The sequence below is a fragment of the Phacochoerus africanus genome, chromosome 2 (assembly GCF_016906955.1).
Source record: "Phacochoerus africanus isolate WHEZ1 chromosome 2, ROS_Pafr_v1, whole genome shotgun sequence".
NCBI classification, from domain to species: domain Eukaryota; kingdom Metazoa; phylum Chordata; class Mammalia; order Artiodactyla; family Suidae; genus Phacochoerus; species Phacochoerus africanus.
In genome coordinates, this window is record NC_062545.1 from 68527948 (window position 1) to 68553881 (window position 25934).

The 25934-nt window shown below is 32.0% G+C and overlaps 1 protein-coding gene across 1 annotated transcript in view; it reads left to right on the forward strand.

Annotated features, from left to right (window-relative positions):
• GRIK2 (glutamate ionotropic receptor kainate type subunit 2) overlaps positions 1–25934 on the forward strand; it is a 626277-nt gene that overhangs the window by 462674 nt on the left and 137669 nt on the right. Inside the window, exon 12 of the mRNA XM_047761628.1 lies at positions 13826–14049. Within this exon, the coding sequence (XP_047617584.1) occupies positions 13826–14049 (224 nt within the window). The remainder of the gene's footprint in view (positions 1–13825; positions 14050–25934) is intronic.

Here is a 25934-nt window from a genome sequence, read left to right on the forward strand (position 1 = left end):
GCTGTGCAGCTACCAGCCTATGCCACAGCCACAGCAATGCCAGATCCAAGGCACATCTTCAGCCTACACCACAGTTCATGAAAATGCCAGGTCATTAACCAACTGAGTGGGGTCGGGAATCAAACCTGCATCCTCATGGATACTAGTCAGTTTTGTTATGCCTGAGCCACAATGGGAACTCCCCTCAATGTATTATTTAATATTACATATCAGAGGCGCCATCTGAATTGTTCACGTTAAAGACTTATGAAAGGGGAGCTCATTTTTCATTACCCTCAAAGTGCAAAATATATTGGCTGCTTTTCAAAAATTAATATTATTAATATTATTAATAATAACATTATTTTCAAAAATTAATATTAAAGTGAAACAGTCATTTATTTACTCATTTCATACTTCAAAAATAGTTTTGTTTTGTTTTTTTAAGAAAGGGCTATATTTGTACTGAAGTTTATCTGTGAAGTTTAGGTCAAATAAAAATGTGTATCTCTATCTTTATATTCTTAAATAAAATGACCACAAAATCTGTAGATTCAGCTTATTGCTTATAACTGTGTTTAATTTAATTAGTGAAGGTTTTCAAAGTAGAATACATATATATTTAAGTGACATGTATTGTTCTTTCTACTGGAAGAAAATATATTTTCAGTAGATAAAAACTATGAAATTGATAAATAATATATAAAAACAACCATAATTCTAACTAGGGACAAACATTCTTAACATTTTGCTCAGTTATTTCCATTGTTGATTATATACTTTTAAAACATTATATTGTAAAACTTTTCAAACATGTGCAAATGGAAGAATAAAGTGAAGTTTCATGTACCCATCACCAACCCTCATGGATTACCACCTCATTACAAATTTCATTTCATCTCTACTCTTACAAACTTGCTTGTCCCCTGCATTATTTTGAAGCAAATTCTAGACTTCATATTATTTCACATACATATAATTTTAGTATTTATTAAAAAAAGAGGAAATATATTTTAAAAAATGATCATACTGTCGTCACAAAGAAAAAATATGATTCCTTAATGACATCAGTACCTAACCATCAGCACTTATTTACATTTTTCTATTTGTCTTATAATATTTATTTATTTATTTATTTATTACAATTTACTTATTTAAACTGAGATCTAACAATGATCTTTAATTTGTGATTGGTTGATATACATCAAGATGCATTTAATCTATAGGTTTAGATAGGTATAGATAAAACACCTCTACTATGTTTTATTTGGTTGAATTCATGTTTAATATTATATGTTTCTACATTTACTTGACATCATCACTGTCTATGCCATTTCATTGGAAACTTCATAAAATGCTTTTTAGCAGTGGGTTTTGATTCTTTCTTGTTATACCCTAATTTATTTATCATTCCCTTTTGAGGCATGTAAACTACTTACAGTCCCAGATTATAGATGATCTTGAAGGAACACCTTGTGTATAAGCCTGTTTTTGAACTTAGAATTATTACTTAAAAATTCTACATGTGAAATTCTAGTACAATAGATAAGGCTCTCTTGCAGGCTGGAATAGTAGAAAGTGGTGGTCCACTTTCATTCAATAGAAAAGATTTTTGCTTATGACCTCTGTCTTAAATCCTTCTACATCTGATATTAGGCCTTTAATTTTATTACATATGCATTTTTTTAAAATCCACTCACTTTATTATTTTTTTTTTACTTTTTATTTTTAGTCTTTTTGCCTTTTCCAGGGCCGCTCCCGCGGCATATGGAGGTTCCCAGGGTAAGGTCTAATCGGAGCTGTAGCTGCTGGCCTACACCAGAGCCACAGCAATGCGGTATCCGAGCCACACCTGCGACCTACACCACAGCTCACAGCAACGCCGGATCCCCAACCCACTGAGCAAGGCCAGGGATCGAGCCTGCAACCTCGTGTTCCTAGTCAGATTCATTAACCACTGCGCCACGATGGGAACTCCTACATATACTTTTTAACAACACAAAAATCATTCTTTTTGGTTTTAGTGGAAAAGGAAGAATAGAAAGAGATTGGAAGGAAAGAAGGTAGGGAAAGATGGAGGGAGGGGCCAGAGTGGGGGGCAGTTTAGATAATATAATAGATGGAAAATTCTAACCTTTCTTTCAAAGACCTTTCATTATTTGCATGAAGTTTTCTACTATCAAAAGCTATTGCAGCTGTAACAGTTAGTATTAGAAAGGTTTTTTTCTTTTTGCTGTTTTGCAGGAAATTTCTTGTTTAACCTTTATGTTCACATTTAACTGTCAGTTACTCAAGTATCCTTAAATATGTGGTGATATATTATTAAGTTCTAATAAATATAAAAATGACTTCAATTTTTATTAACAAACACAGGGCAATGAGTTGTCTCAGCTAAGTTATTATACCTGGATTATTAGAAAAATCAACTATTCTGGAAGGAAATTGCTGTTCCTCAGGGATATTTGCAGAAAATCACATAGTGGTTATTAATCAATGGGGAATTTCTGTAGGGGCAAGTGATCACATAGGTAAAAGCGTAGTAGAGTCATGTCACAGATTCAGAAATATTGTGCGCAGTGTAATTTATATTTTTAATGTTATTGATATAACACTGAGTTTCCATATCATGGGCATGATGTTTTTCTTTTGCTTTTTTTTTTGAATTTTTTTTTTACAGAATAAAATGCATATATTTAAACACAATTACATTCATACAGATTATTATGTCATGGATCTTAAGAAACAGATTAAGTGACTCCCTCTGGAGAAATGGAATGGAAAATATGCTGAGACAAATAGGAAATCTATTCCATACTTTATCCCATTTTGTATGGCTTTCATCTTTACTACTTAGTATTATCTATTACATTCAATTTTTCTTTAAATTTAGCATTATATTAAAATTGTGTATATTATGCAACTAAAATTTATAAAGAAGAAAGCCTTATATACCGTTAAATATTTTGTATAGCATAATAAAAAGAATAACTTAACTGGAAAGAATAACAAAAATAATATACCCTCTGAAAATAAGTAAAATATAAAATGCATATAACTATATAAATATGTCCTCACAATTTGTTACATCGTATTGATTCTTCAGTATAGGCATTACACCATTCTAGGTGATGTGATAAACAAGACATTATAGACCTTACATTGTACCATGGAGAGAAATGGTTATTAATAATACAGTTGTAGAACTGTATTATTTAATTGTACGGTTGCATTATTTAATTATAATTATCATAAATTCTTTGATGGAGAGGAAATGAGAATCAGATCTAAGAAGACTTCAGCATTCCAAGAATGATGTCAATGACCCCCCGTCATGGTGGATTATGCACTTACTTACTATGGCCTGATGTTTTTCTTAAATATTTAATAAATAGTATAATACTAAAAAAAATTCTAAAGCACAATTAAATAGTTTTGTTGTAGTTGAATTTAAATAACTTATAGAGATCATTGTTATAGGATAAAGATAAGAAAATAAACCTAAATGGTATCATTTCATTTTAGTGGAAAACACACAGGAGAGTGTAATGAGAGGTGCAGTGACAAGTTTTCTCTTCTAAATTTGATGCCTTTTGTTTAGGGTTGGAGTGTCTTGTCATGTAATGTTTCTCTATTTCCATGAGGTTTTCTGAAAATGATCAAAAGGATGAATAAAGTGGGAGGAGCTGGAGAGGGTTGGAGACAGTTTGCTGCTCCTCCAGCATACCCAGCTTGCTTCTATCCCAGAGCCTTAAGTTTCTCTGCTGGGGAGCTCTGCTTAGAAGCTCACAGGGCTTTATCTTTTTTTGTCTTTTTTTTTTTTTTTTTTGTCTTTTTAGGACCACACCTCTGGCGTATGGAGGCTCCCAGGCTAGGGGTCGAATCAGAGCTGTAGCTTCTGGCCTACACCACAGCCACAGCAACAGCAACACCAGATCTGAGCCGCATCTGCAGCCTACACCATAGCTCATGACAACGCTGGATCCTTAACCCACTGAGCAAGGCCAGGGATTGAACCCGAGTCTTCATGATGCTAGTCAGATTCATTTCCACTGAGCCACTATCTTCAAATTCATTGAAGTTCAGACTCAGATATCAGGACCTTGAAGAGGTTTCCATTGTTCATGTCATTAAAATTAGTACCCTTATTTTCTCCTCTAGCACATCTTGAGGAGTACTCTTAGCTTGCTTTATCTTCCTTGGTAGCAATCTTCGCTACCTGACATTATAGCCTCTAATTGTTTCATGCTTAGTGTCTGTCTTCACTTTATCTTCAGCAGTACAATGAGCATCAGGATCAGCTCCTATTAAACACTTAAACCTTTATAAAACAATTAAATAGCACAGATCCAATGAATTTCATTAGTCGTGGAAACCAGAGAAAACACGTCACAACATATATTTTGTAGCAGAATTTATTGTAAAGATATCCATATGCAACACAGGCTAGCTATTTATATATTGTAAATATTTTATCGCCTAAAGTTCTTTCTCATGGTGTATATTGTTTCAACAGTTTACCTGTTTAACAAATACTTACATATGCTTTGAATTTGTTCTAAGTATAAACATATAATACAGACTTTGACCATAGGGAATTAAGTAAATTTATATTTTACATTTGACTCATTCAGAAATAAGTTTGCTTAGTAATTCAGCACATGAGGTATATCTATTTCAAACCAAGTTCTGGAAGAGATGTATTCTAGGTAGCAAAATATTATCCTTGTTTTTATGAAAAATATACAGAGGGCCTTTTATAATTTATTCTCTACAATACTTAAATGAGTCTAACAATGCATTTAACTTAGATAATGGGGCTATGTAGGAAAATTATCAATGTTTATTTGTATTTTAACTAGAAAAAGGAATAGAAGAGGTTGAGCTGAGGGCACCTTTCAGTTTATGTGATTTTCAAGTGCTAACCACCATTCGGCTCTTCTCCTTCCCTTTCATATTAAAGGAACCACTCTAAAGAGCACTTTAATTTTTAACCTCAGCATAGCTCTTGCTGGTGTTGCTAATCCAGGGATGAAGAATGCATAATCAGAGCTTTAAGAAGGGTTGTAATGCCTCTCACTTTTCCCTCTTGAATTCATCCCGCTTTCTCTAATATTACTACCTGTACAACTTAAGTGTTAGTCCCATTTCATCTCCAGGTTTTGCAGAATTAATGTAAATTCTAATAATGAATATCTTTTTACATTAACCCATTAGAGTAGCAATTGGGCAAGGCAATAAAATTGTAACACAACTGTACCTTACATGCTTTAAAGTACTTATTAGATCTTTTCAGAAATTTTCTTCCATGTTAATCTTCCCTATGGCGACGTTACCTGAGAAATGAAACCATCATAAACACCTTTGCATCCTAAACTTTGCCCAGCCTGGTGCATAGTTGAATTTTGAGAATTCTTTGTAAAATAATGTTGGTTATTGTGGAAAATATTCTAAATTAATTAATTAATATTAATTAATTCTAAATTAATTAATATTCTAAATTAATTTAGTTGTTTATAAACTGATCTCTGTCCAGTTTTAACATAAGCTAATCACAATGACAAATTTAGCAGAGTCGATTATTTACAACTTATAATTTACCTATAACTTTAAAATAGATCCTGGAAACACAGTGTGCTTAATCCATTGTGCACTTAAGAGTGATTTACTAGGGCAGACTCATAGTTCCACTAAGAAGATTCCTTGTAGTTCATTGTCATCCATTCTAGTGCTAGTAATTGCTTCTTGATTCACTGGTTGTGTTCCCAGAGCATTTAAACTGGGAAAAGGAAAAAGGTTTAGCTGAAAATATGTGGGTGAAATAATAGCTTAAATCCATAACAATGAGTTGTATAAATGTTTCATAGGCTCAAAAAATACCTGACATTTTATACATTTTGAGTTGCTTCAAGTTTTCTGTTTTGAAACTTGCATGTAAATTTGTGTCAAGGGAGCCACTCAACATCTCTCTCTTCTCAAGTACTAGCTTGATGAATATATAATAACGTTGTTTGAGTAATACTGTAGGATTTTTTTCCTTTTGTTCTTTTTAATGTATGTTTAAATATAACTATAAGAATAGAAATAGAATAATTGAATACCATTCCTATTTAGATGCTTGTGTTTAGCAGAATAAAATATTTTCACTTAACCTGTAATTTCAAGAGACATTAATTGTTTTAAAATCAGGAAATATGTAATACTTAAACACGGATAATGTCAGAGATACCATCATTCTTAATGTGCTTTGCTCACGAATAACAGGTATATAAAATTCTACTTTGGAATATTAGTATGCATGGTTTCCAATTGTTTTTAATAAAAATGATTTTCTTGAAATTATGAATGTGAAAAAAAACCTCACTTTCTGTGTACCTTTTCTCCCTGCAAGGAGCTAAACTAACTCAATTAGAGCATTAAAATAATACATGAATCTTATGGAAATATTGCAATGAGAGAAGAGGTGTTATAACAATTTTAGTAAAGGAATACTAGTATTTTCAAATCATCCAGTTGAGAGCTTACAGATTTAGGTAGTTATGAAATAAAATGAAACAAAAACAAACACCTACCAGCACCAAAAATAGAAAAAAAATCAATGTTTTGGAGTCGTGGCTCTTCTGAAGAATTATCAGTTGAGAAGTTTATTAATTCTGTCATTAGTCGCAAGGTTGGTAGATTTAGTCAATATCATTTGAAATTATCAGCAGGCTTACTTAGGCATTAATAAAGTGACAGCTGCTGAAGCAGCAGCTGAATCTACTACTGTTTTTGTTTAATTTTCCTTAATTGTCACTATTCAGTCTCTACAAGTGTGAAAGGAATCTTCTTATTTAATAACTCAGTGGACTACTTTACACTGTGTACCCTGTGCTTACTATTTGGTTTGGTAAGCTTATGTTTTTGTACACCTACAACTAGATTTTATGTTGTGTACAGTATGCTGTATATACAATTTATAAAACTTTAAAGTTGGTTTTTCACATATATAAAACATCTATAACTTTAAGGGAACCAGTGTTTTTTTTGTTTGGTTTTTATTTCTTATTTATTTAGGAAATATAGTTGATTTACAATGTCTTTGGCATGCGCTAATGTGATTCAGTTATACATATACACATGTATCTATCACAGATGTTTTAAATATAACTTTTAGTAATTTCTTTTATTTCAGTGACATCAAAAATAGCAATCATGCACATGGACAATATCACTGTGTTTTCACTTCTTCTTCCTCTTCTATGATTTCAACATTAATCATGTAACCCAGTATTTCTCTTTCATGCTGCAGAGAAGAGACCTGAAAACATCAGTGGGCCGAGGTTGTCGGGGTGATGCCAGAGGTGAAGGAAAAGTGTGGTTTTCCTAAATATTCCTCTTTATTGTTGTGTGGCCTTTACAACAAAAATGAGACAAAGCCAATCTAGAAGAGGTCTTTAGAAGGAAAATCAATGAGAAAGTAAACCTCAAGAATATTCTTGTTTATAAAGAAGTTTAGAGGGTAATGGGGGTAGAATTATCAATAGTGATAGTTTTTCCCATTCACTCATTCATTTAAAAATGTTTCTTTAATATCAGGCACTGTGCTAGGTACTGGAGCTATAGAATTGGATAAAATAAAATAAACTCTTTATTCCAAAGGGATTCTATTCTATTGGAAGAGGACTGACAATAGGTGACATGATTTCAGGTCATGATTAATTTTATGAAGTTTCCTTTATGTAATAAAGAGGAGTTCCCATTGTGGCTCAGTGAGTTAAAGACTCTCTGTTGTCTGTGCAAGGATGGGGGTTCAACCCTGGCCTTGCTCAGTGGGTTAGGGACCCAGTGTTGCTGCAAGCTGCAGCATAAGTCACAGATGCAGCTCAGATCCGGTGTTGCTGTGGCTGTGGTGTGGGCCTGCAGCTGCAGCTCTCATTCAACCCCTAGCCTGGGAACTTCCATGTGCCACAGATGCAGCCTTAAAATATATATATATATATTTTTTTTAGTAAGGAGATAAACATGATGGAATGAGTAGTCAGAAAGATCCCTTTGCGTGACTGACATCAGAACAGACACAGGAGTGAAGTAAGAGAATAAGCTAAAAACAAACTTTCCAGACAGACAGAATAGCAAAGGAAAGGCATTGAGAATAGCAGTGTGTACACAGGTTTGCATACTAGCAAGGCAGCCAGAGTTGTTGGAACAAGGGTGATCCAACTCAGATCCAAAGGGTGATTGGGACTGATGCTCACAAAGTAGTCAAGGCCAACTCTTGCAGTGCTGTGTAAGTTGAAATTAGATTTTATTCCATGTGTGCTGAAAGTCTTTAGAAGATTCTGAGCAAGAAGTTATAATATGATATGTGCCTTAAAAAGAACTTGTGGTCTTTGGTTGAAGAACAGACACTAATTGAACAAGAATGAAAGCAGGGACCAATAAAGAGGTCACTGCAAGAGTCCAGGCCACGTGAGTAGGAGGATAATGGTGGAGATGCTGTGCCATGTATACAGAAGGTGAACCTCCTTTCCCAGAAAGTTCACACACAGGCAAAGCATCCATTCATGTTGTACATTGGGAAGAATTTGGGAAAGTGTTTATCACTTATAAGTGACATTAACATTAATATACCTACTAAACTAGCTTAAATTTCTTAACTAAATCAGTTTAAAAATTCCATTTTATTCCTATACACTTATTACTTTAATTATTTTACCCATTTGCTAAGCATTACGGGAAAGAAAGCAATGTTTAAAACAAGGTTTTCCATTGTTAAATTGCAAGAACTTTCAGAAGTGTACGTAAGAGGTTTCATTGACCAGATCACATGTGATTACATAATATCATTATGTTCTTTGATACTTGGGACTTCATAACAAAGGTTTTCTGAGTATGATCAAGTTTTAAGTCATTGTGCCAATCATAAAGATATGCTTTGTTATCTGATTTTTGTATTAGGGCATTAGAAATTAGACCACTAAATTTTACCATTATTCTTTAATCTTTAATGAGACTTTAATCAAAGGACTGCTATTAGCTATATAAATCCAATAAAAGAATTAATTCTGTTTTCCCTAGACAGTTAGCTCTCTAGAAATTATATCCATGTACAAATAAATCTTACTTCTAGAGCAAGATCAGAAAAAAAAAGTTTAATTTTAAAATTCTCTGAGTGATTTTCTTTTAATTTTCTTTGAACATTTTATTAAGTTAAATTGAAACTGTTATTTTGCAGACATTTACTAAGACATTTCCGTGGTGCCAGATTTTGACCAGTACCCTAGAGATGTACTATGATCATAGGGCTAAAATAGACAATTGGGAAGAGTTTCACATAGAATGATAGAATAGTAAATTAATACTTATTAAATTAATGAGACATCTGCTGCTTAGGCATCTTTGTATGATTTCTGGGGCTGGATACTTTAGCATTCTTTCAGTTCAGCGCTTTGCGCTTTGACTGAAGGGAATGCCTGCATGCTTCAAGGAGCTTATACTCTCTTAAGAATGAGGACAATGCTTTGGGTAGTATGGCCATTTTTACAATATTAATTTTTCCACCCCAGGAGCATGGAATATCTTTCCATTTCTTTACATCTTCTTTAATTTCCTTGATTAATGTTTTCTTGTTCTTGGCATGTAAGTCCTTTACCTCCTTGGTCAGGTGTATTCCCATGTATTTGATTTTTTGGAGTGCAATTTTAAAAGGTACTGTATTTTTGTATTCCTCTTCTAATATTTTCATTGTTAGTATACAGAAATGCAACTGATTTATGAATGTTAATCTTATTTCCTGCTCCTTTGCTGAATTTGTTAATCAGTTCAAGTTGTTTTTGGGTTGAGTCCTTAGGGTTTTCTATATATAGTATCATGCCATCTGCATACAGTGACAGTTTTACCTCTTCTCTTTCTATTTGGATGCCTTTTATTTCTTTTGTTTGTCTGATTGCTGCGACTAGGACTTCCAGTACTATGTTGAAAAACAGTGGTGAGAATGGACATCCTTGTCTTCTTCCAGATTTTAGTGGAAAGGCTTTCAGCTTTTCTCCATTGAGTATTATATTTGCTGTGGGTTTGTCATAAATGGCTTTGATTATGTTAAGGAATGTTCCCTCTATACCCACTTTCGTAAGAGTTTTGATCATGAATGGATGTTGGACTTTGTCAAATGCTTTTTCTTCATCTATTGAGATGATCATGTGGGTTTTGACTTTTGTTAATGTTGTGTATGATGTTGATTGATTTGCCTATGTTGAACCATCCTTGTGCACTTGGTGCGGTGTATGTTCTTTTTGCTATGTTGTTGGATTTGGATGGCTAGAATTTTGTTGGGAATTTTTGCTTTTATATTCATCAAAGATATTGGCCTATAGTTTTCTTTTTTGGTGGTATCTTTGTCTGGTTTTGGAATTAGGGTGATGGTGGCATCATAGAATGTCTTTGGAGTGTTCCTTCTTCTTCAACATTTTGAAGAAGTTTAAGGAGGATGGACACCAGATCCTCTTTGTATGTTTGGTAGAATTCACCTATGAAGCCATCTGGTCCTGGACTTTTATTTGTAGGGAGTGTTTTTATGACATATTTAATTTCATTTTTAGTGATCGGTCTGTTCAGTTGATCTGTTTCTTCTTGATTCAGCAGGCTGTAAGTCTCTAGAAAGTTGTCCATTTCTTCCAGGTTGTCAAATTTGTTGTCATACAATTGTTCATAGTATTCTCTCATGTTTTTTTGTTTTTCTGTAGTGTTCATTGTGACTTCTCCTTTTTCATTTCTGATTTTGTTTATTTGAGTTTTTTCTCTCCTCTTCTTGGTGAGTCTAGTCAGAGGTTTGTCAATTTTGTTTACCTTTTCAAAGAACCAGTTTTGGTTTATTGATTTCTTCAATTGCTTTTTTTTCGTCTCTATTTTATTGATTTCCTCTTTGATCTTTATGATTTCCTTCCTTCTGCCGACTTTAGGTTTTGTTTGTTCTTTTTCTAATTCATTTAGGTGTTGGGTTAAGTTGTCAATTTGAGATTTTTCTTCTTTTTTCCAGAAGGCCTGTATTGCTATGAATTTTTTCAAACAATTTCTTTTATAATTAAAAGCAGACTTTGCAAGTTTTTGTTGTTTTTTTCCCTTTAATATTTGGAATTGAAGGTTTTTTTTAGGCAATAATAAGTAACTTTTAAAATTTGATGTGTGTCTAGTCAATCTTATTAGTACATGCCTATAGAACAACATTTTTTTGGAATAATGTAGTGGTTTTGTTTTAATATGTAATTTGAATTGTTTCCTAACATTTGTTGATATATATTATGAATTAAAAAGTGTTTTATCAGTCTAAAGCATATTCTTACTTATTTTTATGTGGTGAAATTTGCTTTTCATGTACCTAGGAGAAGGAAGTCAAAAGGTTAAGTGGCACATGATAAACTGTGCTGAATTCAGTCACCAAAACGGGGGCAGAGCACCACTCTATATTGTTGCTATTTTAATCTGGAATCCTTGTTTCTTAAATTATCACTTTCTTCCCTTAACAACTTGTTTACTTTTTCAAACCACCTTTGCACCCTTTTCTCTGTCTGAGAGGAAGTGTTGCCTCCTTTGTGGAACATAGTCTACCTACATGAACTCTGCCTGTAACCCTCTAAATTCTGAGGCTGTAATTTATCAATACCGGCCCTTGCCTCTATATATTTCCCTTCTCTCCTCTACAAACTCTCATAAATGAATGAATGAATAAATGAATAATGCCGGGGCCAGCTCAGCAGGATGGGGTTGAAGAACAGGTGCTGTGGAACTTAAGGAAAAATAGTTAACATAAAACAAGACACAGAGACATTTATCTTAAGTAAAGGTGGGAACCGGGGGACTCAAGGTCTCCAGGACCAAGAGCCGCCTCAAGAAACCACACTGATTTTATTGTGCTCTTTAGATGAGATCAAGTGAGGAGTGGCTATGGGTGGAGGATACAGGGTTTGTTTACTGTTATATAAGTTCTTTTACTATTTAAAAAGCCACTTAGGTGGTAAAGGGTTAAGCTCTTACTCTGACCTCTAGGCACATAACAGTTCTTAAGCTTAAGTCACTTATGCCTTTAGGTCTTTGCTCTTAAGCTTAAGTCATTTACCAGCACTGTGACTGTTTTTCAAAGCAGGAAGATGGGATAAAGTAAGACAAGAAGATGGGATAAAGTAAAGAAGGACAAGATGGAGTTTTCAAGGAAACATGTCTTGCAACAGAATAATATCTCTATGATTCCATTTCTGGTTTCTGGGATGCATGTCATGGTTAGTTCTAGGTATAGATTCCAAAAGTTTAGGTTTATGTCCTTGGTTCCAGTGCTCAGTGAGGTCTATGACAATGAACAAGTTTTTAACTTTTGTGGTTTCAGTTTCTTTATTTGAAAATAAGAATGATAGCAGGATTGTGTAAGAATTAACTATAACAATTCATGTAAACATTTTTAAGCACAGCGCCTACTGCATCGCAAATGCTTAAGCAACATGAGCAATTATTATTGTTAAATTGACATTCCTATACTTACCAGTATGAAATATGATTATAATATTCACAGGACCCTAAAGATCTGTTTTTCCTTTCTGGTTTTAGGAAATTTATTTATCTTTACATTGCTGTTCTCAAAGATACTCCGTCCAAGCATCTCCCAGCTCTAACTCCAACACACAAATGCACACAAAGACATACTCAAAATAGTATGCTTCAGAGGAACAGGTTCAATCCCCTGCCCAGTGAAGTGGGTTAAAGGATCCAGCATTGCCACCAGAGCTGTGGCATAAGTCACAGCTGTGGTTCAGATTCAACTCCTGGCACAGGAACTTACATATGCCCTGGGTGCAACCAAAAAAAACCAAAAAACAAAAGAAAGACATACTCAAAATAATACTGTCAACAAACTTAACCTCTTAGAGAAGTTTCTTCTTTAAGTCCCTCAACAATACCTGAAGCAAGGAAACAAATAGTAGGAGACCAATTTCATTCCGTTGTATATCTTTCTGTACCTCTTTAAGGTAAACATATCTTATATATTCTCTGAAAGCTCAGTATGCTTATAAATATAAAAGAAATGTAGAACTATAGGTTCCCATTATAGATTAGAATAGATGCCTTTTTATTTTAAAACATTATAATTATTTCTTTCAATATGTAAGAGCTTACATTCATCCCTGACAGATGGTTATAACATGGTGAGTGAAAAGCATTAGTAATTTAACATATTTAAGCTACCGTGGAAAATTAGCAACTTTGCGAAAATTGAAAAACTCATTTCCTAATGCGATTTAAGCAAGGCTGCAAGGATTTTCATTAAATAATATAAAACAAATTAGAGAGAGCGAAACAAAACTCAGGAGCAGTAAACACAATCACATTAAAAGATGATTCTCACAATGTTAACTATTTAAAGACTAAAATATTTGAACTATATATTTTTAAAACCAAAAGATATTTTGATTATCAGGTAAATAATTTGAGGTAGTTACTGTTATTATTATTTAGAATTTGACCAAAATATTTAGAATATCATAATTGATAATGTTTTTAAAGTTTAGATTAAAAGCATTTGTGATCAGATTTAGTAGCATAATAATTCAGGTACTAAATGTACAGTTCCTTCAGTTTTTTTATCATATACATTTTTTCTTTTCTGTATCTACTTGCAATAACTGCTGATTTGCTAATCTAGAAACCCATAGAAATGAGAGCCAGAGTATATCAGATGCTTCACTTCAGAGTAAAGAACGCTTTAAATGTTAACGTGACTCAGGCAATTCTTAAGTGTAAAGTCCTTGTTTTGTTTAATTTTGTTTTTACTTTCTTGTGACTTAGAATTATATATTTTCTTTTTTTATGTTTCTCTCTACAGAAAGCTGACCTTGCGGTTGCTCCACTGGCTATTACCTACGTTCGAGAGAAGGTCATCGACTTTTCCAAGCCCTTTATGACACTTGGAATAAGTATTTTGTACCGCAAGCCCAATGGTACAAACCCAGGCGTCTTCTCCTTCCTGAATCCTCTCTCCCCTGATATCTGGATGTATATTCTGCTGGCTTACTTGGGTGTCAGTTGTGTGCTCTTTGTCATAGCCAGGTAACATGCTCACTTTTGTGATTTTTTTGGCAATTGTTACCTCCTTTTTCTAACTAATAATTGTCAAAAGTCACAATCAATTTTACTTTTCTTTTTCTTTATTTCCCATGGGGTGCCGGAGAATAATGAACTTTTAACAGTCACATAACTTACTAAAATATACACTGATGCCTTTTTGGGCAGAAAGCATGCTGGTTGTGTCAATAAGCTATAAGTATGGTAGAGTTTACTCTTCTTAATTAGAAGTTAGAAACAGTTCAGATTACTATAATATAAAATTTATTTCCTCATATTGAAAATTTCTCTTGAACCAGACAGCAAAACAAAATGTTTTACTAATTTGAATTAATAAAACAGTTGTAAGAAAAAACGAAGTGGTGAAATTTAAAAGGAGTTTTTTTTTAAAAATAAACCAAAGCTAATTAAAAATGAGCATTTTAAGTACAAAAAGACTACCATGATTTTCTACATAAAATTTGTAATTTTTTCTTTCACAGAATAAGTATCTCACAACAAAAAAACTGTTTTATGTTGTTGACATGTAAGATGTGTTTCATAGGATCAGAAATTCAAATGCCCAAGTGAAAAATACATTATTTTATCTTTTTATAATGGCCTTTAAAATCTATGATTTACCTCAATACATATTGCTTTGGCTACATTATTATTACTCTGGAAGTAAAAATTTATAATCATTTTCTATTTATGCTTACCTCACTATCAATTTTTCAACAGATCGATTATTTCAATATGATTTATCTTCTTTTGCCTTTTTTTTTGTCTTTTTGCAATTTCTTGGGCGGCTCCTGCAGCATATGGAGGTTCCCAGGCTAGGGGTCCAATTGGAGCTACAGCCACCGGCCTACACTAGAGCCACAGCAATGCAGGATCTAAGCCCCATCTGCAACCTACACCACAGCTCACAGAAACGCCAGATTGTTAACCCACTGAGCAAGGCCAGGGATCAAACCCGCAACCTCATCGTTCCTAGTCGGATTCCTTAACCACTGAACCACGACGGGAACTCCTTCTTTTGCCTTTTTAAGACAATTAAAACTATCCCTGGTCTCAGAGCTCTATTGTTTCTTGAACAACTTTGAAAGTCACATGTCATTATTGCCTTTGAATTTTTATATTCTATCAGATATCGAAAAGAAACTCTAAATCCAAGATGAATTATAGTTCTACAGATAATTTTTTCACATAAATAATAATACTTATAATGTATAACTATAATTTTTTTGGCCTTAAATTCAAATTTAAGTGTCAGATATGTAGGTAATCTTTTTAATTACCTTACATGGGGTCTTCTGACCAATTATCACTAAGGATATTTGTTCTTTCTTGAACTTTATTAAATGAAGTCATATATTTTTTCCTAGCAGTGAAAAATCCTTATTCTATTAAAAAAGAATAAAATCAATTTTAGAAGTAGCATACTCTAATATAGCTTCTTGTATTTATATTTTTATAACTATAAAATATATTTCTGATATATTTATACAAATGTATTATAGAGACATAATTTTCTAATAGACTCAATATTAGCACGGGAGTCCTTCAGAAAGTTATCGATCATATTTGACTGAAAATTTATATTGGAACCATATATGCATATAGTATTTGTAGTAGTATAGTAGATTTGAGTTAAAAATTTTATTTGAAGTTTAGAGTTTTTCCCCTAGAATTAAAATTTGGAGTATGAAGTTCATAAAGTATTAGCTCCAGATTTTTCCATATATTGTACAAATAAAACAGCCTTATTCTTGAGTATCTTTGGACCAATTACGTATTTTTTTATAGTGATCAACACAACCATCTTGTTTTATATGAGTTCAGAGAAGTGAGTTTATGGATTACATCTTAAATAATTCAATGGCTATGGAGCTCTGCAGCCTGCCCACAGAACAAATACAAAAAATAAATATTCTGAAGTATAAAAAGCCTTTCTTGGTGTCTGCAGGTACATCTGTTTCCTGTTAATCAAATTAACAAAGTTCTCAGGAAGAATATAAACAAAGCCTAGAAGAAAATGTCCTTAGACAGTTGTGAGGCAATTATGTGGGCATCAATCAAGGTGAATTAAGCTAATAGCAGTTTCCAAGGAATCCTGAGCAGAGACTATTGTGTTACCTCAAATCCAAATTAGAAGTTTTAGATAGTCCTGATTTTCTGAGTGTAAATCTTCTGAAATTAGATTCAAAAGCAAACATTGGAATATCATTTTTTTTCCAGTTTGTATTAGCAAATAGAGGCCTGTGGTATGGATACGCACTAATCTAACTTCTAAAAATTTCTAAAACTCATTTTGATAAAACATCAAATAATGTAATAATGCCTGTGCAGTTATGATAGCCTGTATTAATTTTACATCAAAGAATGTCATCCATGTCATTCTCTCCAAGGACATAACATTAACTGGTATGCTATTTTCAGGGTCTTAGAATTTTAGAATATCATTGTTGTATTTTTCAGTGGTTAAATGAATGGATTTAAAAATGATTCTATTTCAGAATCTTATTCAATAATGTGACAACCGTTCTATATGTTTTGAAAAATTAAGTTTAGTATTCATTTATGGGTAAATTAACAACTATTCTATTAAATAATAAAAAGGTAGAATATTCTATGTGAAGTAATAAATAATATCAGATATTCTTGGTATAGTAATACATAATATAAAAATCAGTTCTTTATAGATTATCTCAGAATTTTTTCTTCACTTCTCAACATTCTTATAATCTTCTATATTGTCAAATTAAAAACCACATTAAAAACCCTGATTAAAAGAAAATTTCTTGAATATTATTTATTTAAATTTTAAAAGGAACCTCCAGAGCCAAATAATTTTTGTATAAGTAAAATTCACTCTGATGTGATACTGAACTCTTGCTACCATGAAATAAGTTTGCGATGTGTGAATGTCAACAAAATATCTAAATTTCAAATGTAGAACTGAATTACCTTTCTAACCTAAACAATGTCATGATTATTTGTTATCAAGTCATAATAAATATAGCATTTTTATTTTGCCTAAGAATAGAGATTGTCTTGTGTCATACAGAGATCATTGATGAAATTATTAACCTCACTATTGATATCAAAGTAAATCTGGCATTTTCTTTATGTATATTATTTGTTTTTATCTTCATAATAATTATAGAGAAAAGAAAATTATATTAAAAATTTTCAGATACCTGTTCTATTTTCACTGAAATTCACAAAAATTAAGTTATAAAATATATACCACTTTAACAAAATAGATGTTTATTAATTATTGGTTATTACATCACATTGAATTCTAAGAAATAATATAATATCTACTTAGAATTAAAGTATATTTATCTCAAAAATAAAATACAATAAATGATTTAAATATTATTAAAATTTTTAGATAGCTTGACTTTACTTTCATTTTGATCACCAACTGATAGTATCCCAATTATTACTGTTACAATTTATCTTATATATCTTTTTAGCTACTAAGCCATACCTTTAATTTGTTTTCTGTTTCCACTTTAATTATTACATATATCATTCACTTGGTCATATTTTTTTTTTTTTGTCTTTTGAGGGCTGCACTTGTGGCATATGGAAGTTCCCAGGCTAGGGTTGAATTGGAACTCCAGCCGCTGGCATGCACCACGGCCACAACAATGCCAGATCCAAGCCATGTCTGTGACCTACACCTCAGCTCACAGCAACAGGATACTTAACCCACTGAACAGGTCAGGGGTCAAACCCACATCCTCATGAATCCTAGTGGGGTTCATCATTGCTGAGACACAATGGGAACTCCAGTCAAATATTTCTTGAATCTGTAGTGAACACTAGATAATTAAGATTCCATAAACTATTAAATATTAATGTATATCCCTCACCTGTTTATTCAGCAAGTATCTACTGGATATCTATTATGTTCTGAGAATTATACGAGATGTCTTAGATCAAACAAGGCTGGATAAACTCAGCCAGTGCATTTATCTGACAATATATATATTGGCCTTGAATAAAAGTCATGAAAATATTTATAGTTAGCCAGAAAATTTTAATGAATTTCCTGTATTTAAATATAGTTATATAAAAATGCATTGCTGTGTCTGTGGCGTAGGCCAGCAGCTTCAGCTCTAATTCAGCCCCTAGCCTGGGAACTTCCATATGCTGTAGGTGTGGCCCTGAAAAGCAGCAAAATTAAAATAAGATTAAAAAATGAAAAAAAAAATGATATGACATATTTCACTGAAGAGAAATATACAATTATAAAAGAAATAAGACATTAAGCATATTGTTAGTTATCATTAGAATACTAGGTTTGAGGCTTATTGAATATCTGATATATCATAGTATTAACAACCTAAAATTTGTAATAAATTTATGTGATGTGAAAATTATTAGTTTTTATTATTTTTAAAGTTAAATTTAAAAGTAAATTGTGATTGTGATACCTTTTTAATATTTCCTTTCACTCTTATAAAAAAAAATCTAAGAAATTCTTGAAAATGCTCTAAATTTTTTTAGCGAGTGTTAAGAAAAAAATGCATGGTTTTATTTGTCTTGGCTTGGTTTTACAATCCATGATCTCTTGCAAAGAGTTGCTTATTTATAGCATAATGACATAATCAGCATGCTTATCTGAATTAGCTGAGAACTCTTATTTAAGAGTAAAGATGAACCTGAGGTACTGCATTCTAGATATAGAATGTCCTTATCCTAGGTATTCTAACAATAGGTCTTGGCTGATAGAGGATTGGGAAGAAATCTTGTCCATGTTGGGCTTGTATTTAATCATATGTGCCCTGAAATCTTTTTCCCTCTCTTTCTATTCTTTTTTTCCTTTGATCTAGGTATGTTAGTATAGAGATGGCAATTAGTATATAAAAAGTCTGCTCAGGGAACCCACTCTTTACACTACTGAGATATTTTTCACCTTGCTTCAAATATTTCCTTTGTTAAAAAATTGATAATATTTATGTAATAGATAACTATTTATAAAATGAGTCAATTTAAATTCCTACAATATTAGAGAATTTCAATTTTTCTTTGAGCCAAAGTTGTCTCCGAGACAACCAAACCTATTCTGAAATTTAGCATGTAAATCTTGGTCTAGGGTCCTTAGTAGGTGGGTATACAGAGATAAATAACTGAAGATCAAATTTAAAAGAATAATAGTATACACATCTCCCTCCAACAGGATTGATACTTAATGATTATTCACTAAGCATATAAGGATGTTGCATATTTTGTTCTGAGATTGGCATTTTAAAATTAAATACAAATAAACTCTGGATAAGAAAAATACTATACCAAGTGAAGTGCCAATTTCTGCTAATAATATTATTAAGCAGAAATTTCTTAGATTACTTAAATGAACAAATGAATATGCCACATTTGGGAGAAGAGTAAAAGAAGCCAAGCAATATTGACTAACCTGGCCTTCTTAGCAAGAAGAGTAAATCAAAGAATACTCAGTGTGTTAAGTATATAACATTAGTTTTTCTAAGTCAAAAAGAATGTAGGAATGTCTTTTATGAGTTTGTGCTGAATTGCTTTACGTGGTTTTTAGGATATTAGAATATCAGCTACTGCTATTGGATTAAGCTACAGGGGAGGAAGGGACCATCTCCCTAGAGTCTGCTCAAAGGTTTATTAGTACAAAATGACTGCCAGGATTGTTTTGGCTCTAACATGGTCTGCAGTCACAGGACGACAAAGCTATTGCCTTATTGAGAGTCCTTATACTTGCAAAAACATTCTATATCTTTCTTGGAACTCAGAGGTAAAGATGTTCTAAACACAGTGTTTTTGATGGCTTAACTGAGTTTAGAAAACCATGTCCAAAGTGCTTGCATTAACAGCTTTGATTTTGGCTCCTGACTAGTGTTGCAATAGCTTTTATATTGCTGTCACAGTGATGGGTGACATTTAATGTACAGTGAAGGGCAACAATGAATTATTATGCACTTGGAAATGGATTACTGTTTTGGTGGGATGTTCAATGTTACACTAATCTGCTGTCAAAAAGACTGTTGTCACGTCGATATGAAATGCCAATTTTGTTGTGTGCCTTTGCCACCAACTTGCCCACCTCTTACTAGAAAACCATTTCACTTGAACTTCTTCATAATGATTTTAGATATATTTTACATTTTAGACTATTTTCTACTCAAATTAATTGCAGGGAAGCCTATCTGGTATTCCTCTTCCCATTTAGAAATTTTCCTAGAATTTAATGAAAAGTTTGGTTTGAAATAGTGCTTTTCTGCTAGTGTGCCCTTCACACTATTAAAGTGATTATTATAATTGATTATACTAAAAAATACCTCAATTATGGACCTAAAAGTCAACATTCAATAAAACTAAATGCATTTTCAAACTACGTTTCCATAGAGATTGAGGCTACTTCTATATTAACATAACTTTTCCACAATTGTTATTTGGTAAATCCATTATAAAATAATTTACCACTTTATTTTTAAATATTCCAATAATATTCATGGTTGAAAAGTAGAAAAGCAGTCACTAACCCAGAAAAAAGTTCTTAGTTTTTTTAAATAGTACAACCAAACTAATAGAAACTAACTTGAATCAGTGACTTATTTTCATCTATTGTGAATATGGTATCTACACAATTGATGCAGCAGAGATTCTGACCAAAATTATCTGTGTATGGTAAAGAAGAAAATCTCAGTCATCATAAGAGAAAATAAATATATTTTCTACTTCTGAATTTTCTAACCATGCTAGACATTTATGAGACCAAAGATATGATAAAAATTGAGTAAAGACAATTTAAAATTAAAGTGATTTTTCTGTAATCTTCTGTATTCAAATGCTCATTGCCATTTTCTTTTAAAGATAATTATACTTGAGTATCTTTTAGAAGTTTCTACATCTCTTTCAAAATTATTTTTCACATATTTTTTGATTGTTATGACAAAATTAAGTATAAATACAAAAGCAGAATTTTGATAGCTCGTTTTTATTTTTTGTATCCGAAGTTATTTACCTCTGTGTCTTTACTTGCTTCTATCACTGAATTGAATTCAAAGACTCCTAGAAGCAAAAAAGCTGCCTTTGTCTAGTCATTGCAAGTGTGTTCATTTAGTAAATATCTTGGTCGAATGTTTATTAAATTGTTATATTTACAACAAAAAATGGCACACCCCTGTTCTTAATGAATACTTTATAGAATATGTAATTTCATTTTACACACACCCACACACACACACACACACACAGACTCATACACACACACACCTCCTGATAAGAAGCAGTACTTTCTAAGAAATTATTTTTCTCTTTGAAAGATTTGGAAAAGGAGTTGTAGTGGCTCTTTGACAGTTGCTACCATGTCTCTTGCACATTTCTTATTAGCTAAATCAGATTGAAAAGCTAATAGGACAAGAGTAATACTATGAATGGGTTGTTTCTCTTTTTATCTTTTCTTGCTTAGCTTTCTTTTCCTTTCTTTTTTTTGACCATTAGAAAGAAATTTTTTGAGGTGACTTTTAAGAAAGAACCAGTAAAATTAAAAGAACTCAGAATTTTTACCATCATGCACTTATTCTTTTTTATTTTGCAGTTTCTAGAAGGCTACTTCCCCCATAGCTGCAGAGTACTGTGGATTGTTTGTAAGAAGCTGACTCCCTAGCTTGTTTTGCCCGTGTAGAGTCTCCAAACAAAATTGAACTTCCTAATTTCCATAGCCATCAGGAAAAGGGCCCCCTGGGACTTTTGAGAGTTCTCTCAGCCTTTTAAGAAAGGTCTTCACCATCTGAAACTATCCCAGGAAAGACAGTGTCTATTTAAAATAATTTAACAGTGTTCCTTATAAAACATTTATGCTACAGTGTCTAGTCAAGAGGGGCCAGTGCTTTTACATAAACATACACCTTGAAACAATGGAGTCTGGGCAGGAAGCCAGTGGAAAAAAAGATAATGAGTAAAAAAAGAAAGATTCCTAGGGGTTTATTTCTTTCTATAAATGTTTGTACAAGGTTTGAGAGTACTATTCTCAAAAAGGTAGTCATGTTAGGAAATGTAGAAAAATAGGTCAGTGTTTTTGTTTTTGTTTTTCTTTTAACAGTAAGCATAGCACCTAAATTAGTAACATTTTTACTTGGATAAAGCTGTCCCTTTGTTATAAATTCTTTTGTATAAGAGTTCTTTTAGATGGATGCTTTCCTGTATAGTCTTGCACTGGGCTGTTAGTTTATAAGAAGGACAAAATTGAGAGAGAAAAGAAAGAAAACTAATATATACTACATATCAACAATAGCCAGGTTAATTTCACAGCCATGAAGAGATTAATTTATTAGCTCCTTTTTTTTAGTAACTGTTGTATGGTTTAAGGAATAAATAGATATATATCACCCCCCCAGATGAGATTAGAGATGTTTTCTCTTTGTTTAATGAAATTATTGTTACACTTTTAAAATTCTAATTTATTATAGGGAAGAAGTTTTTTTGAAGGAAAAGAAAACAGATTTAGAGGGAAACTGACAGAAAAGGAACTCGTGTATCACTTGGTTCATTTTGACTATCTTATTAAAGTCATCTTCCACCTTTTTCTTTTAAGATTTCAGAAAAAAGATCTTGGCTACTTTTAAGAAAATATGTAAAAGAATACTATAGTTAATATTTGTACTGTGTGTTAGTGGCATATTGTTTTATAATAACAGGTGATTACTTAAAGGTATCACCCTACTTCCCTTCACTTAACAAGTGTCTTTCTCTTCAGCTTTGCAAATAAGAAAGATTAAAAAATATTTCCAATTATTTAGGCATCTAAGCAGGAGACACAAGCCCCACGTGCAGATTTACACTATAAACCTATTCTCTAGAAATGCTAACTTTCTTCCCCTGAAAATTACTAGCTGTGAATAGTAAATGAGTTGAACCGTATAGTGTGAGCTTTTCTGGAGACTAAAAATGCTATTGATAGTCTTAATTTTTTAAAATAATTTATGGATGTGGGAGAAATACCATCAATATTGAATGAAAATGTATGGATATAGTGTTTAGTGGTAATTTATGACTTTATTTTTTCATGCTATGTAAAATAATGCACTCTATCCAAATAATTAATGAGTAGGAGATATAGTGTCATCAACCAGTGTAACTTCATTCATTAGAGCATGTCACAACACCTTAATTGCTATAATTTTTTACATTCCATTACATAATTACATCATTCAAGTTAAATTGTTTTCATATCAATCCTGTTGAGTATATATATGTACTTTTTTTTAGGGAAAAATATTTGTTTTCTCAAATAGCATTAGGAATTTCAGTATGATACTTGGATATAAAGAGCTTGAAAGAATATTTTGTATATAAATAGGATTAGTAAAACAACACAGACTATTCTATTGGTTTTCAATATCTACAATTTTAAATATTTTAGTTAACCATTGCATAATAAGAAACACCATAAAAATGTGATGCTATTTCTGTTAGAAATATATTGATTTTAAACCTGTTTTTGAAATTTTGTTTGGAAGGCAAGAAACTAATCTGACAGCCTTTATAATAAGAAAACCTTATTAATGAAGTAATTATACATATATACATTTTAAAACTATGGTAATTCTTTCTGTCTTATCTAATGCACATGGGATTGAAATAAGATTTTAGTTTTAGCACTTTATAATGAATATAAAATGTCGTTTCCACACCCCTCTCACCTCCCTGGCCTGGATATAACTTAGTTTCCTGCTATTCTTTATGAGAGATGTTTAACCCTAAACTGATTATTTTAAATCATTACCCATTGTCATGTGCCCTGACTACCCCTGAGATGATAAAATGAGGTGAATGAATTTAAAATAGATTTTCTTATTAAATTAATGGATGTGATATTTGAAGCAAAGGTGAAACTGTAGGTTTTGAATGTTACTGGCATGATAAACATTATAAACAGAATAGGGCTACAACTGTCATCTAAGTTGGTTCAGAATATGCACCTGAATATTATTTTAACATAATAAAATTAGGTAAGTGTTTCCCTGCTTCCCTTACTATTATTGGTGCTGAAAATGGGGGTGCTGGGAGGTGTGTTAAATATAAATTTAGCCATTCACTAGACTGACTGAAGATATGTTTTGGAAACTGATATTACCAAAGTGATTTTACCAAAAAATTTTGAAAATAGTGAAAATTTTGCTTATAGAAGGAGGCATAAAAAAGTTACATTCAGGGAAATATATGTTCATTTCAAAATTTTCACAATGCTACCTCAATTTTCAATTAGGGCTTCAAAAATTTTTTAATTAGGAAGATATTAAAAATAATGTTTAAATTCTTCCTTCTGCCAAAATAGTTAAATATTTATGATGATATTTCTTAATTCAGATATTTGAGTTGAAAACAAAAATAGTAAGTGCTCGCAGTACCAGTTGTGGCTCAGTGGCTTATGAACCTGACTAGTATCCATGAGGATCTGGTCTGATCCCTGGCCTCACTCAGTGGCTTAAGGATCCATTGTTGCCATGAGCTGTGGTGTAGGTCACAGACACGGCTCGGATCCCATGTTGCTGTGGCTGCGGTGTAGCATGGCAGCTGTAGCTCTGATTCAACCCCTAGCCTGGGAACTTCGGTATGCTGCGAGAGTTGCCCTATAAAGCAGGAAAAAAAGTAAATGCTTTCCAAACATGCTTCAGTTGTTTTAGATACTAAACTGCAAATGTGGGGCATATACTTAATTAAAAAAATGTATTATATAGTTGGTACAATAGAGTATAATTTTCAAAGATATTTAATTGAACAAAAGAAAACCCACAAGTCATTAAACCTTGTCAAATTTTATTAAAATTAATTTTATAGTCAAAAATTCAATGAAAAACAAAACCTTATGTGCATGCATGTTTATGGTAGCTTGATTGCTATTTTTGTATAATCCAGATATTTGCATATTAGCTAAATCAATTTAAATGTCCAAGTGATGCTTAGAAAATCAAATGCTACCTTTTTAATGCTAGCTTCAAGTTCTTTTAGTTCTTGCTGATAACCTCATTTACTTACTGAGTGTCCAGTTTCCTAAAAAGCATAGTCTGCTTCATTTTCCAGTATTAGAAACCACATGACCAACTTACTGCTCTGTGGACTGTCTGCCTTGAGCCTTTTAATACTGGACTTACTGCTTTAAAAATACTTAGCAAGTGTGTTGCAAGCTAAACACTTGCTTCTGATGTGTAAGTCTAAGAATTCTTTCAAATGTAAATTATGCTCATATTGATTTTTAAATAACTACTTTTTAATGTTTGGTATTTCTCTTGCAAACAAATAGCTCTATTGGTAAGAAATTATTAACTGGACAAATATACTTTCTGATGCAATGTTGACATGTTGGACATTTTCCTTATTATTCTCAATTTAAAGCCACTCTTAATTTGATTGGACATCTGGGCATTTAAAAAGAAATGGCATTAGCTAACTACTTAATGAGACTATAGAAAAGCCATTGTAGATTCCAGCTTTAAATATAGAAAAGTATATATATATATATATATATATATATTTGTTTTAAATTTGTAAAATTAAGTCTGAATTTTATGGCAACTAAAATAATGCCTTTCCTTCAGAAATCTCAAAAGAACTCATAGATGAATATAATAAGGACTTTAAAATTTTTGTTCAATTAAAAAAAATCTCAGTTAGTTTAAAACTTATGTTTATTATACTATTATAACTTAATTTTATTTAAAACATATTTCTGTGGATAAGAGTAGGTCACAAGGATCTGAAATCAGCCTATTCTTGAAGTTACTTTCCTACATAAAGTATAAATTTTAAATGGGAATCAGTAGGAATTCCTACATTTTGAATACATTTATAGTTTCTAGTTCTCCATCAGTAGCCATTAGTGATATTTAGTATTTTTTTAG